At 40.2% G+C, this 15,667-nt stretch overlaps 2 protein-coding genes across 2 annotated transcripts; both read left to right on the plus strand.

Annotated features, from left to right (window-relative positions):
* Positions 1 to 585: 585 nt before the first annotated feature.
* LOC108669716 (lysosomal acid glucosylceramidase) lies at positions 586 to 5,506 on the plus strand. Its single transcript, XM_018157121.2, has 10 exons — positions 586 to 688; positions 967 to 1,155; positions 1,431 to 1,714; positions 2,436 to 2,602; positions 2,786 to 2,864; positions 2,966 to 3,121; positions 3,398 to 3,622; positions 3,840 to 3,950; positions 4,736 to 4,905; positions 5,254 to 5,506. Exons 1-10 carry the CDS (start codon positions 622 to 624, stop codon positions 5,360 to 5,362), a joined length of 1,557 nt encoding a protein of 518 aa, XP_018012610.1. The 5' UTR covers positions 586 to 621; the 3' UTR covers positions 5,363 to 5,506.
* Positions 5,507 to 7,404: 1,898 nt separating this feature from the next.
* LOC108669715 (lysosomal acid glucosylceramidase) lies at positions 7,405 to 12,318 on the plus strand. The gene is made up of 10 exons (XM_018157120.2): positions 7,405 to 7,522; positions 8,288 to 8,479; positions 8,732 to 9,012; positions 9,166 to 9,332; positions 9,751 to 9,829; positions 10,180 to 10,335; positions 10,628 to 10,852; positions 11,114 to 11,224; positions 11,661 to 11,830; positions 12,163 to 12,318. The coding sequence occupies exons 1-10, from the start codon at positions 7,453 to 7,455 to the stop codon at positions 12,269 to 12,271; spliced, it is 1,560 nt and encodes a 519-aa protein (XP_018012609.1). The 5' UTR covers positions 7,405 to 7,452; the 3' UTR covers positions 12,272 to 12,318.
* The last annotated feature ends 3,349 nt before the right edge of the window (positions 12,319 to 15,667 follow it).

Genomic DNA, 15,667 nt, shown 5'->3' on the forward strand with positions numbered 1-15,667 from the left:
GAGTATGTTGCGTGGAGTATGGTGCGTGGAGTATGTTGCGTGGAGTATGGTGCGTGGAGTATGGCGCGTGGAGTATGGTGCGTGGAGTATGGTGCGCGGAGTATGGTGCGTGGAGTATGGTGCGTGAAGTATGGCGCGTGGAGTATGGGGCGTGGAGTATGGTGCGCGGAGTATGGTGCGTGGAGTATGGTGCGTGATAACAGTTCAATGTCAGGTTGGCAGATGACGAAAGGGTATAAATCATTGCTGTAAACACATACTGTATCTCGTGCTGTTTAGAAGCAGTTACAAACTTACCTCGACTTAACATCAACAAATCAAAACCCAATATTAACACCAGATTTTTTCCGTTCATTTATATTATATTATATTTATATAATATATATCATATTATATCTAATCTACTTCTGTCATTTTGCAGCTAAAGAGTAATTTGAAATATTTGAAACCATAAAGAACCTTGGCTGATCAACATGTTTACCAGAGAAAAGACACCTGCTTCACGCCAGCTGACAATCTGCATGCTTTTCGTCCCCGACATCCTGAGACTGCGTCAACAGATAAGAAGGTTAGCGGCCACTCACAAGCTCGCCTGTTAAACGGACGGTCAGCGGGCACACGATGGCAGGGCGACTCCAGGTTACATTGCTCCAACTCGTCTGGGGGACAGTTTTACTGCAGCTTGCTTGTGAGTTATAAATACTCTAAAGTAATACAATCTGAATAAAGATATAAGATCTATTGTGAACACAGAAAAATTATCTGTATAATAGTGGTAGTTGTGAAATGAGTACGTACTACTATGACATAGGAGAATGGTATGTAATAATAGACATTCTTAATTCGCTATATATGTTCGTACATTATAGTCAATGTTTTCATTAGTCTCCTTTAATCAAGTAACTGTAAAGATATTGAAAATTTACCATCTAAATTATTTTTCTGTGCGTTGTATCTATACCTCAGATGCGCAGTGTAACAGGGCTACGTTCGGGTCAGACAGCTTCGTGTGCGTGTGCAGCGGCAGCAGCTGCGACTACATGAGCGATGCACAGCGGCCCAATGACCCATCCTACTTCACCATCGTCTCCACCGACAGGGACAACGCCAGACTTGGCGTTGACTCAGGACTCTTGTCCCCCACCCAAAACACGAGTAGGTGACTCATTCAAGTTTAGAAAAGCTGTACTATTTCGTCAAATTATTTCTGGATTCTTCAGTGACAAGATTTAAAAGCTGAAGCCAAATGAAGATTGATGCGCAAGATAATAAGGCGCACTAGGGGCGCAGGTTTTTGAGCGATTCTGATAACACCTACCTCGGCTATTTGTGAAGCTCCTTTTATACCTGAGTGTTGATAGATACATTGCCTACGTACAAATGCATATTTAATTTCAAAACTGCTTCATATACATGGCAACCCGCCGCAGATGGGGTGATCATCAACGTTGACCTCAGCGTTCGCTACCAGACGATGATAGGGTTCGGAGGTGCCTTCACGGACTCGACGGGCATCAACGTAGCGAAGCTCAGCGCCGAGACGCAGGAATCGCTGCTGCGTTCCTACTTCGCTCCTGAAGGCATCCGTTACAGCCTCTGTCGCGTGCCCATCGCGGGGTCGGACTTCTCCACCAGGCCTTACTCCTACGATGACGTCCCTGGCGACGTCAACCTCGACAATTTCGCCCTCGCCGAAGAAGATTACTTGTACAAGGTGCGTCAATTCTTCACCATTTCATATGTGACATCAATAACGAGCGTAATGGAGCATTTCATAACATAGTAACATAACATAGTGATGTCGGCGCTGAAGAGTAGGCCAGATGTGGCCTGTCGCCGATTCTTGTACTTTTCGTGACTCGTTCACAGGAGATCTAAAACAGGTCCTTTGTCCGGATCTTTCCGGAGCTGACGATAGTTTGAAATAGCTACTAGACTTCCACCGGGTTCGATATGGAGCTAGGCATTTCAAACCTGAACATATATTTTTCCATAGCTAGCTTTATCTAGTCGGTTCTTGAACGCATTTATACTCGGAGCGTCAACGATGTAAGCAGGGAGGTTGTTCCACATGTCGATGACTCAAAGCGAGAAGAAATGGTTGGGTTGCATGGTTGGTTTACGATGCAGTTTTTTAGTTTATAACCATGGCCCTTTATTGTTGGTTCTTGTTTTAAATTCTAGTAATCCTTCTGGGACCTTGTATATACCATGAGTATACTTGTATACTTCAATGAGGTCACCACGCAGACGTCGATAACAGAGGCTTGGAAGCTTCATAACCTTTAATCTTTCTTCATAGGACTTGCTCTTCAAGCCTGGAATTATCTTTGTTACACTTATTTGGTTTATATATACTTAAAATCATGTCACTTTACTTTAGATATTTATTTTATACGTGGACCAAATGTTGAAGCTGTTGAAATTTCTTCCAGCTGCCGTTCATGAAGAGGGCTTTGGAGTTGGTGAGCGGAACGTCCGACCTGAAATTCTTCGGCTCGCCGTGGGCGCCGCCGGCGTGGATGAAAACAAATGGCATGGCGAACGGCTCAGGCAGTCTGCTGCCAGAGATGTGGGGCCCTTATTCCAACTACTTTGTCAAGTGAGTGATAGGCTGCTGAATAACTTTAGAGAAACCTCGCTCATTTGTTGCAATTCGCAGAAGACAAGTTTTTTTTTATTTCAAAATATACGATACATCTGTTATAAAAAACTAAATGAAAAATCATTGATTTGCTTCATAAGTTATTGAAATTAGGTGCATCTACAATTCTTTCTATCCCAGATTTATATCAGCATACCAAAACGAAGGCGTTCCAATCTGGGGAGTCACCACTCAGAATGAGCCAATGACCGGATTTTACGTGAGTAAATAATGAGGCAAAAATAAGTCTGCTTAAACAACCTTCACGGGAGGTAAAATTTAATTCTTATACATGATTATCTATCTTAACATATTTACCAGGATTGGCCGTGGAACACGTGCGCCTGGACAGCGGAAGATCAGCGCGACTGGATCAAGACAAACCTCGGTCCAGCATTCGTAAACGCCGGGTACGATGACGTCAAAATAATGGTACTCGACCACAACCGGGAGTTCCTGCCTGACTATCCTGCGGCCGTGAGTAAAATGAATAAACTTTGGTCACGTTCCTACTCACCCTGTAATGTCATAAGCTTAATTGCTTCACATTGTTACAATCTTGTCTGGCTCACCGTGCATGCCAATAAAATCTCATGTTGGAAAGAACACACATTTATAAATTATGTTCATCTTGTTAAACCCATCATTTTGACATTTATACTGTTCATATGGAATAAACATATCCATCAAATTCTAATTTTACTTTCAATATTAAAACCTTAACTTTTATTTAACATTTTTCATAATGGACAGATACTGACGGACCCAGAGACATACAAGTACGTTGACGGCATCGCAGTTCACTGGTACTCCGACAACAACGACTACCCCGACAGACTGACCAGCACCCACGACCTCTTCCCCGACAAGTTCCTGCTATACACCGAGTCATGCAATGGATTAGCTAAAGATGGGAACGGTAACAACCAGTTCGGCAGCTGGCAGCACGCACAAGACTATGTGGTCAACATTCTTGACGTGAGTAAAATATATACGAATGGACAATAATTCTATGGCAATCTTTGACATATAATTAATACAATCGTAATTTTTTAACATATGGCACGGAGAGACAATAGGTTTATTCCATTATTCGAGTCTATTCACGATGAAGGAGATGTATTAGTATAGTATCTTCGGCATTAAAGAATAGGCCTGGATAGGCCTGCCTGTATTATTCATCATGAGTGTTCAGGACGTGACTCACTACTCGACCGGGTGGGTGGACTGGAATATGGTACTGGACATGCAGGGAGGACCAAGCTGGGTCAGCAACTTTGTTGATTCTCCCATCATCGTTAATGCGGTGAGTTTATGATAATTGTTTGGCAACGAAATTGTATAAATATTTAAAGTTTCCAAAAACTGAAATCAGCCAAATCTTAAAACGAAAATAATATCGTTGCTAAAGTTGCGTCAGATGTTAAAACAAGTTTGAAGTGAAGTCGACGTTAGAATACTCCGCCTCTATAATGAAATTAAGTCCGGTATTGGTACTCATTCATAATGCCAGTAGCTTAACCGAAATGCATAATTCAAGATTTGAGAATCCGGTTATTTGAAATTCGTTTAACCCGAATCCCATTATTCTGCATCAATTGCAAACTTTCAAACATAAATAATGTTAACAAGAATAAACCCTTTCATATTTATCATTTACATATAATTCTAATTTAGATCCCCTTTCAATGTAGGAAAATGTTGAGTCTTCTACACATGAACAAATATTACATTTCTAAATCAAAAAATGTTAATAAAAGTTGTAACTCACATTTCCATGTCCAATTTGCATTGCCTCGTGATTCCACTTCTTATATTTCGTTTCAATTGTAGGTAATACCTCGATTGACATAAGTAGCTTTTATACGCACTCAATAACCAATGAATATTTTACTTTGCCGGCCTTCAAACACGCAAACAAATGAACTTTCGGAAGAAATAATACATATATTGGTCGCACACCAACGGATATGATTATTTAGATATATTTTTCGCTCGTGGTATGAGTAAATGACTGTTTTTACGAAAATGTAAGCCCGATTTTACTTGCGAATATCTGTTAAGTATTCTTCAACAACTTGATTTTTCCAGGCGGAAGACACTTTCTACAAACAGCCCATGTTCTACGCCATGGGACACTTCAGTAGATTCGTGCTCCCTGGAGACGTGGCAGTTCGCAGGTGGATCTCCGATGAAAGCAAGATCAGAGTCGCGACGTTCCTGCAGTCGGATAACACAGTTGTTGTCGTGCTCATCAACATGTGAGTATAATGCGTTAGACTCTTCCCTTCACGAAATTTTTATTGCTATATCTTACAATACTAACGGTTTTTAGACGATGAAAACTTGATGCAGCGCCTCACTTGCTTCATATACGTCACAAAACGTGTATAATGTAGAAGTTGCTAAAATGTTCTCTTATCCATTCAGTAACGTCGCTTATTAACAACCTGTCTAGGCACCTCGTGTAAAATGGTTCTGCAAATTTTTAGGGGATTCAGCCCTCCTCAATCATCTAAGAGCTTTCAATTATTTTTAAAGTCTATAAAATTGCACGTCCCTTTGTTTCATTCACCAACTCAACAATTTTCCTGCATTGTCCACTATAGGGCCGAAGAAAATGTGTCGATTTCACTACAGCCCAACCCAGCTGTGGACATGTACGCCAACATGGAGATCCCTCCGAAGTCTCTGCACACTCTCCTCTTCGCCATCTAACTCCGCAACAAAATATGGTTTATCAAAACTAATATTGAGCCTTTCAGTGGACCCTGCATTGATAAAGTTGAATAATTAGGACACAATCTTATTATATTTGTCACGTTCAGAATGATTAATTTTCAATAAACACATACTTTCCGAGTTTACTTAAATTTTCCAAAAAAGATTTTATGAGAGTATTATCTACTTAAAAAATATTACACCAACATCCCTGCTGATGGTTTCGATAGTGCGAACTTACTGATAATTCTTTAAATAATATGAAGACCTCTAGTGGCATTACAATATTTTAGAGCTCAAAGCTGATCGCAAAGACAGATGAGAAATGAAAAAGACTTAGTTCAAATAGCGATACATATTTGCCCTTGCATGTGTTTGTAAGGGCAATCTTGACCAAATCTAGCGCGGTACCTAATGAACGTGTGAGTGATACGGGCAAAAATTGATATCACTATTTGGACAATACGACTCGTTAATTTTTCTGCCTGTGTATAGGTTTCCCATCAGCGATGACTGATATAATTTAGATAGGGTTTGCTAAGTGGCTAACTTTAACCCTCAAAATCCTTTAATAAATTTTAGCAGATAGACCGCAATCTTTATCTTCTGTGATAAAGCAGTAGTATATATTAGTTCTGATATGCTTCATCGGCAGACGATATCATTTAGTTGTGATAACCAATTAAAATATATGTATCCAATATGTACTGAGATGATGATATCCTGTGATTTTTGCGCCAAATTGTATGTATTTATGTGACCATTGAACGAAAAGCATCAAGCCAATATTCCCTCAGTGAAATTTACCAATTTATTCATAGACTTTTGCCAGACAATTTATTTGAAACAAAAACTTCCAGAAAGTTTAATGAAAACATCCAGAATCCCTAATTCACGCGACATGAGACTAAATATTAGGTACAAGATCTTTATCAGAACTACCTACCAGTTGAAAATAAAGCGCTTAAATTCGAAACCCTCAGGCGACAATACGGTCATCGTAACGAGCGGTATATTGTTTATTTGATTGGTGCGCATCATTACTTTATTTGCCTTGACATAATAATGACAAAATTTGGTAGTGTGCGTTTGTTTGCGTCATTTCCTGGCTTGGATTAGACGTAAAGTGTTTCGCCTCTTTCTGCTTCAAATCAAACCAACTCGCTGAAACCTTTTGACTTTGTACCCTGAAGAGGGTAAATGCCCGGATTCGAACTGTTATCAGCATGTCTTCTTCACAGGGAACCTCACTGAAACGGTATCGAATTTTATACGAAGTGAAATTTTAGTGTCTATATTTTAGGATCGAAGGCAATCAATTACGTCAGCCGGAACCTCGAATCAGGCTGCTCATATCGAGTAAAACATCGAGAAAGACGATCAAGTTGTTCGAGAGTCCAACTGCACTACATGCGGTGTGTCGACAATTTTATAAATACGTCGTGCCGTCATCGGTACGTGAGCAAAAATTTACTCCGGTTAAAATTAGGTTCATTTCAAATCAAATGAAGTCAGTTGCAAAAAAATTGATCACTAAGTTGAGTTGATTGAGTAATGTTGTTGTTATATGTGCGTTCACAAATACTCTTTCCCGACCCAACTAGAAGTTAAATTCACTGTAGATATAGCTGAACAATTTTCCATTTCAAGAGATCAAATTTATTTATTGCTATTGAAATATTCCACTAAATAATATTTTGGTGAAATTATTAACTTTCTAACGTTACGCAACCCTCATATGACAAGGCAGCAACGGTGCATAATTGTATATATCTCGCCCAGGAATATTTGTATAGCATATCGTATGCAATTTTATTAAAGAGTCAAAGTGTTTCCTCGCATTTTATTTTGCGCTCCCTGGAAACTGCACTCATGTTGGCTCGAAACAATATCGTTCATATTACGATAAATCATTGCACCTTGGCCCATGGCAGCCTACAATCTACATAGAATGATATTTAAGCATTCAATACGTGGGACCTAGCATATGCTTGAGGTCTGATAAGCGCCTTTTGCGAGGCTCCGAAGCCTTGCAATATAATTTACCATGCACACATTACAAGACGGCCAACCGAAGAAGATTCAACATGGCGAGCCGACGTTTCTTCGCTGTCAAACTCGTAGTGTTTTATCTTGCAGTGCTGGCATTTTATACCAGTGAGTATAGTGACGAGCTACAGTGGTAGATACAGTTAAAATAATTCTTGCTCAATCGAAAATTAAAATAAATAGATTATTCATTTTTATAATAACTGCCGCATCACTGGCGATAATGTGAATTTGTAACTTAATATTTAAATTCACGCACATACGTCGTTCTACATGATATTTGAGAGTGAAGATCTCACATCATTAATAAAATTGCCTCTTTAATTTAATTTCATATCAATTCATAATTAACATAACATAGTGATGTCGGCGCTGAAGTGTAGGCCTGATGTGGCCTGTCGCCGATTCTTTTCCTTTTCGTGCCTTTTTCATAGATCTAAACTCGTGTCATTTGACCGGATCTTTTCATGACTGACGATAGTTTGAAGTAGCTACTAGACTTCCACCGGGTTCGATAAGGAGCTAGGCATTTCAAATCTGAACATATATTTTTCCATAGCTTTATCTAGATTCTAGTCTGTTCTTGAACGCATTCATATTTGGAGTAAATTAATTACATACTAAATTAAATAATATTTATTATAATTTCTAAGGCACACAAAGAATAATTTTCGAGAAACACCATATAGGTATGACTTAGAAAATACGTTCCGAGAAACTGTATACATTTAACGTATCATCAGAAAATTAAAAATTTTGTTGTCAGAGTATAGACATTTCTGACATTTATTTATAATAAGACATTTCTTAAAAGAACAGCCCTGGCTATTAGATCTTCTCTAAAGTAATAACAGAATATCGACGATGTGCCAGGTGCTCAAGAGTGCAACCAGCAATCCTTCGGATCTGACAGCTTCGTGTGCGTGTGCAGCGGCAGCAGCTGCGACTACATAGGCGATGTGCCGCCTCCGGCCGACACGTCCTCCTTCACCATCGTCTCGTCCAGCAAGGACAGCGACAGATTCGCTGTCGGTTTAGGGACCATGGACTCCCTACAGAACAGTGGTGAGTGCGTGCCTGTTGCAGACTGAACACATGTACATTCAACTGAATAAACTAGGACAGTCAAGCTGAACTGCTTGTAGAACCACAGGCGCTGGAAAGATTTAGTAGTTAACTCGGACGTTCCGAAAAGAAACCGATGTGAATCAGGCCCCGTTGTTTTCCCTTATGGTTGGTCAACTGTGGAATATAATTTATCCAATCAGCACAGACGATTGTCTTATCACAGATGCTTTACCAGTAGTTCCTCATCAGGTGTGACCATCACTGTCGACCCAAGCGTTCGCTACCAGACGATGATGGGGTTCGGAGGCGCCTTCACGGACTCGACGGGCTTCAACGTAGCGAAGCTCAGCGCCGAGACGCAGGAATCGTTGTTGCGCTCCTACTTCGCTCCTGAAGGCATCCGTTACAGCCTCTGTCGCGTGCCCATCGCGGGGTCGGACTTCTCCACCAGGCCTTACTCCTACGATGACGTCCCTGGCGACGTCAACCTCGACAACTTCGCCCTCGCCGAAGAAGATTACTTGTACAAGGTGCGTCAATTCTTCACCGTATCATACGTGAAATTGAATAAAAATTACAGTGTGACATTTCATGTGATTTTAAAATATTTAAAGTCATGTCACTTTATTTTGTACATTTTTTATTCGTGGACCAAATGTTGAAGATGTTGAAATTACTTCCAGCTGCCGTTCATGAAGAGGGCCTTGGAGTTGGTGAGCGGAACGTCCGACCTGAAATTCTTCGGCTCGCCGTGGGCGCCGCCGGCGTGGATGAAAACAAATGGCATGGCGAACGGCTCAGGCAGTCTGCTGACAGAGATGTGGGGCCCTTATTCCAACTACTTGGTCAAGTGAGTCCCAGATATCAAGTTAAAGGATCAAAATTCTAATCACAATTCTCAATTCAAAGTCAAAAGTTCCGTTCACTTTAAAAAATTTTACTTCGTTTGAATATAAATTATTTTATTTCGTATGTTGCAGCACGCATGGCATTTAGAACTAGAAGTTATTTGATTGTGTGGCTTCTGTTGGAGAGTGGTTATTTCGGAACGCACGTTTATTTAAATACTAAAGAAAGAGGATACTTAAAACGCGTTCTTATGCATGGATATTGAAATTTCAAATTGGACACTAGGTATATATAGACCCTACAATCCTCGCTAAAACGAATATTTTCGTAGCATTAATTGCCTGTATGATTGTCTCGATCCTAAAATACAGACACTAGAACACCAGCGATTCGATTACTAATGAAACATTCGGTGTCAGGTTCATCTCTGCATATGAGGAAGAGGGAGTCCCGATATGGGGCATTACCACACAAAATGAACCAATGACGGGATTTTCAGTAAGTGTTCCTGAACTTTCATATGTACAGCCTGTTCCACCTGGTATAATTTACATTTTTTTAATAAATTTGATCTTATAAACTAGAATATCTGTTTCTAAAGTAAAAATAACTTGGTAATTACCGAAATTCAATACATATAATCATTGCATTCAATGGCTTGAAAAAATTGTGCTGGACTGCAACATTGGACATTTGCTTCTACAATTGGATCATGTTCATTTACAGAGGTTCCATGTAACTCTACATGCATTACGGAGACAGAAAATGATAATTGTTCCGTTACAATTAACTATTGAAGCAGTTTAATAATTTTACTCAATGGACGAATTTATTATTGCATTATTCAGGATTGGCCGTGGAACACGTGCGCCTGGACAGCGGAAGATCAGCGCGACTGGATCAAGACAAACCTCGGTCCAGCATTCGTAGACGCCGGGTACGACGACGTCAAAATAATGGTGCTGGACCACAACCGGGAGTTCCTGCCTGACTATCCTGCGGCCGTAAGTTGCGATCATTTTAATTTATCTAAATGCAATGAAATGCGATTTTTATGAAAAGTACGAGAGGGATGTAATGAATCATTCTTTTTGCGGTGTCATTTAATACTTTTTCGATAGTGACGGACTAGGTTTATCCATTTGCAAATAGTTAAATAAATCATAGTTTTATAATTCTAGCACATTGAGCCATTAGTAATCGAATTATTCATGATTATTTGGCTGAACTTATGATTTAAAATGCTGCTCACTTCTGCAACTTGACAACTATGCATATTTCTTTGTCTTCGATCAGATACTGGAAGACCCAGAGACATACAAGTACGTTGACGGCATCGCAGTTCACTGGTACTCCGACAACAACGACTACCCCGACAGACTGACCAGCACCCACGACCTCTTCCCCGACAAGTTCTTGCTATACACCGAGTCTTGTGAAGGATGGAATGCTGCTCCCGGTAACAGAGTGGAGCTTGGCAGCTGGCAGAGAGCACAAAATTACGTTGTGAACATCATTGACGTGAGTGGTTATGTGTGCGCATATTAATTTTATACATGGGAAAAAACATATGGAAAATGCTACCCTGATTTCCATTTACTCCGTTTTTAATTCATCACAGCTCTAGAATTCGAATGACACTCAAGAATAACTTGGACAGCGCAACTGAAGAAATATATTCGCCAATCATGAAACAGTTTATCTGGGTCCGGACATTTTACATGAAATCTAAAGAATTTAATTCATTCTGATGTTGAAAGCTGATGTGGCACTCTACCACAGGACGTAACTCACTATTCGACGGGATGGGTTGACTGGAACATGGCTCTAGACCAGGAGGGCGGGCCGAACTGGGTCAGCAACTTTGTGGACTCCCCTGTCATCGTCAACGCTGTGAGCTGATGCATGACATCAGTAATATGACATTTTACTTCCAGATTTCTTTTTTTTATAAGTAGTAAGAAGTGCATTATTAACTTTTTTAAACTTACGGAGATGTCGGAAATGAACCTCGGTCATCTCTTAAATTCTAAATATATAATTAATTCCGAGAAAGATCATGGCAGTTCTAAAACATAATAGGAGGATCAGTTGTTTTTAAAGGTATTTTTGTCTGAACTTGTTAAATATCATTTCCGTCTGGATCACAATTAATAACACACTATCAACGAATAAATTCGTTTTCAAGTAAACATCAGTATGTTTTTAACGTTCTATCGAGGCTCAACTAAAATGGTGCTTAGGATTTACCAACTCATTATTGAGCTAATAGCATATTAGTGAGTTTTCTCCAGGATTAAGAAATGAATAAATAATTCTGCATGAGCAGGCGGAAGACACTTTCTACAAACAGCCCATGTTCTACGCCATGGGACATTTCAGTAGATTTGTTCTCCCTGGAGACGTGGCCGTCGATAGATCCATCTCGGACGAAAGTCAAATCAGAGCGGCGACATTCGTGAAGCCTGACGGTACTGTCGTGGCTGTCATCCTGAACATGTAAGCTGTATTTTTAGCTCGGGATGGTCGAGTGGTTAAAATCACCAGCATCGGAGCTGAAAAGGAGGGTTTAAATATGTCAGGTTACCTACGCGTGAAACTAACATCTTTACTTGGCAGCTGTTTACTCGGCATATATGAATAATGTATTTTGTTAATAATGACTCTCTCTTTTTAATCAGAATAAAAGTGGTAATTTTTTACTGTCGTCCATAACCAAACGGTGATCACGCATGTTTAATGGACACGCCGTGCTAATTTCGCCTCACCCTTTTTTCGCATATTTATCTTTCTCATTAAGTTATCGAAATAATAACTCGTTGGTCCTCCAGGGCTGAGGAAGTGGTGCCGGTCTCCATCCAGCCCAGCGTAGGCGCGGACTTTTACGCCAACCTGATGGTGCCCGGCAAGTCCCTGCACACGCTGCTCTTCGCCGTCTGAGTCTGCACGAATATTGTGCTTGCAGTTTATTTTGGCCAAAAAGACAGGCAGGAAATACATGAAAATTACCTTAATGTATAAAATACATATTGAATTACAGAACATTAAAATATTTCAAAATTCTGTCTTCAATTCCTTTCAGTGTCATGTGTACAGTATCGGTCTTATTCATAAGGAACAAAAACAATTTTACAATAATTATTTATATGTTTAAAAATTATTAAAACTATTTCACCGAAGAATACACACCGAAGACGAGAAGGTTACAATGCGCAAGTCACACACCAAGTCAAAATATCTAACGTAATAGTTTTCCAATATTCAAGAAACAAATTATACTTCCAAGTTCAAATCGAGAATTGCTGCAGTACAGAGTAGCAAGATTGGAGCAGAGACGTGCGGGTTCGATCCCGTCTCTGTGCGCCAGTTTCTGGTCAGAATCGGCAAAGAGGTCGGGTGGTTAAGCAGAGAAAATTTGAAGCAGTGAGTTACGAGTTCGAGCCCGCAACAAGCTGTTGCATGGATGTTCTGCGATGTTAAGAATCGGCGACTGGCCTACGGCCTAATAAACCTGAAACCTCTATTTTATATTATTATAACATAACATAGTGATGTCGGCGCTGAAGCGTAGGCCTGATGTGGCCTGTCGCTGATTCTTTTCCTTTTCGTGCCTTGTTCACAGAAGATCTAAAATCGTGTCATTTGACCGGATCTTTTCATGACTGTCGATAGTTTGAAGTAGCTATTTGACTTCCACCGGGTTCGATAAGGAGCTAGGCATTTCAAATCTGAACATATATTTTTCCATAGCTTTATCTAGTCTGTTCTTGAACGCGTTCATACTTGGAGCGCCAACGATGTCATCGGGGAAGCTGTTCCACATGTTGGTGATTCGAAGCGAGAAAAAATTTTGTCGCGTGGAGAAGTTGCAGCGCAGTCTTTTAGCTTAGCCGTGGCCCCTGGTGTTGGTTCTTGTTTCAAATTCTAGTAATCCTTTGGGGACCTTGTATAGACCATGAGTATACTTGTATACTTCAATGAGGTCCCCACGCAGACGTCGATAACTGAGGCTTGGAAGCTTCATAATCTTCAATCTTTCTTCATAGGACTTGCCCTTCACGCCTGGAATTATCCTTGTAGCACGTCTTTGAACATTCTCTATTAAATTTTTGTCCTTTTCAAATTTCGGTGACCACACAACATTTCCAAACTCTAGATTCGGGCGCACGACAGCAACAAACAGCTGCTTCATCGTTTCTGCACCTAGGAACTCGTATGAGCGTCTGATTAGTCCAAGAAGTTTGTTGGATGTGTTAGCTTGCGTTTCAACATGCTTAAAAAATTTTAGCTCCTTGTCGACACAAACTCCGAGATCTTTTTCCACACTAGACTTTTCAAGCATTACTCTCTCGTTGCAACCATGTCTTCTCATACTGTAATCTTGCTGTTCATTGTTCTTCCCGAGGTGAAGTACTTTACACTTGTCAGCATTAAACCGTAGCTGCCACTTATCAGCCCAGTTAACTAAACTGTCAAGATCATCTTGTAATTGCGCTTTATTTGACGCATCCTTCACTGAATTATTAACTTTTGTGTCGTCGGCATACATGGAGCACACGCTGGACACTACTTCTGGCAGATCATTTATAAAAGCAACGAACAAAATAGGCCCCAGAACGCTTCCTTGCGGCACACCACTGCGCACTGATGCCCAGTCTGACACGGTTCCGTTAATACTGACGCGTTGTCGTCTACCTACTAGAAAATCTCTGATCCATTGGAGTACGTTTCCCTCAATTCCCAAGGACTTCACTTTACGCAACAGCCGCTCATGCGAAACACTGTCAAATGCTTTGGCAAAATCGAGGTACAATGCATCCACTGTCTCCCTTTCGTCCAGCAGGCGAGTCCAATCGTTCAACGCAGGCGAATCCAATCGTATTATATTACTATAGGAAAAACACGTAACGAAACTGCACCGCATTTACGCATCATTGTGATGATGCGCTACATTCACATATCATTGGAATAATGCACTGCAATCACATATCATTATTGCCATAAGTTTTATGCAATGTGGTGATATCAGGGCTTGCAACGCTCTCACATGAACAGTAATAACCAAGACAATCATAAAAACAATAATATTTCATGAACCTAAATGTATCTTCCAACGTACAATACGCTGGCGGGACACAAAAAAATATATCACAGACTAATAGTCATGAATAAATTATTTATTTCGTAACTGCTTCTTCGGTATATCTGACATAATTGTGACGAGTCATAATATAAAGTTAATAAAAATTAGTCTCTCTCTAGAAAATTAGGCGATAACGTAGGATTGAATTTCAGTAGGGTTCCTGCAGCAGCCTTTGTAAAGAAAAACACTTTTTGAGAGTTGTTTGAAAATCAGTCAACGCAGTTGGTTTGTAATGTATTTTTTTAATTGTGCAAGTTAAATAACAGCCGATTTGATTAACACTGATCAATGAAGACTTTTCTACACTACAAGCCTAATAATTCCCAAATTCATGTTTCATGAAAGCCTCGGTCGATCTGATACTGAAAAAAGTATAGTATAGCATCTTCGGCACTGAAGAATAGGCATGCATGTCGCCGATTCTTGTAATTTTCTTGACTAGACTGGCCTCTTGATCAAATCTTTTCAACGGACGGCAGATTTAAAATCGCTTCTAGATTTCAGTTGTTCCGTAGGATACGAGGCATTGAAGACTAAACATATGCTCCTGCATGGCCTTGTCTATTCTGTCCATGAAAACTGTAAATTTTTCAAGTATACTTTTTCTCTGTTGTAATATATGAATTTAAGTTGATAAGTCGTATTTGAAAACCAAAATTTGATCAAATTTTACTCATTCTACTCATCCTTTGTGATACCGCGTGGCGTCACTCATGGTTGAACTAATTCAGTGGTTCCCAAAGTGGGCGATATCGCCCCCCTAGGGGCGGTGAAAAGATTTTGGGGGGCGGTAAGGAAGAAGAGGGCGATAGGGGGGCGGTAGTCCGAAGTCGAAGTCAGAAGTTCAATCGTTTGTTTGACGATTTGTACACAACACGTGCAGCACCACAGCGATGGTTTTTTGCACCCAGATCAGGGCCTATACTTTCAAAAAAGTTAAGAGATCGTAAGTTCAACAGCCAATCATTGACGGCCTATCAAGCAGAATTCACCAATTATAGACAAGAAAATAGAGCGTAAGTACCTACGTTCACTTAGCGAATTTTGAAAGTATGGTCCCTGTTTTTTTAACCTCTCCTGGGTTTACGTCTCGGACAAATTATCGGCCGGATTGGTCTCACGGCCAATTTCCAAATTCAATGATCAAGGAATATCTCTCAAACTAATGAACTTAAGAGGCCGGTTCAAGGAGA

The sequence above is a fragment of the Hyalella azteca genome, unplaced genomic scaffold, assembly GCF_000764305.2.
Source record: "Hyalella azteca isolate HAZT.00-mixed unplaced genomic scaffold, Hazt_2.0.2 contig14476, whole genome shotgun sequence".
In the NCBI taxonomy this organism is placed as follows: domain Eukaryota; kingdom Metazoa; phylum Arthropoda; class Malacostraca; order Amphipoda; family Hyalellidae; genus Hyalella; species Hyalella azteca.

Coding starts and splice junctions, on each gene's coding strand:
- LOC108669716 (XM_018157121.2), top strand. CDS start 622: ATGGCAGGGCGACTCCAGGTTACATTGCTCCAACTCGTCTGGGGGACA. Junction 1,156..1,430: donor GTCCCCCACCCAAAACACGA/GTAGGTGACTCA, acceptor AACCCGCCGCAG/ATGGGGTGATCATCAACGTT. Junction 3,951..4,735: donor CTCCCATCATCGTTAATGCG/GTGAGTTTATGA, acceptor TGATTTTTCCAG/GCGGAAGACACTTTCTACAA.
- LOC108669715 (XM_018157120.2), top strand. CDS start 7,453: ATGGCGAGCCGACGTTTCTTCGCTGTCAAACTCGTAGTGTTTTATCTT. Junction 9,013..9,165: donor AAGAAGATTACTTGTACAAG/GTGCGTCAATTC, acceptor AATTACTTCCAG/CTGCCGTTCATGAAGAGGGC. Junction 9,333..9,750: donor TATTCCAACTACTTGGTCAA/GTGAGTCCCAGA, acceptor ATTCGGTGTCAG/GTTCATCTCTGCATATGAGG.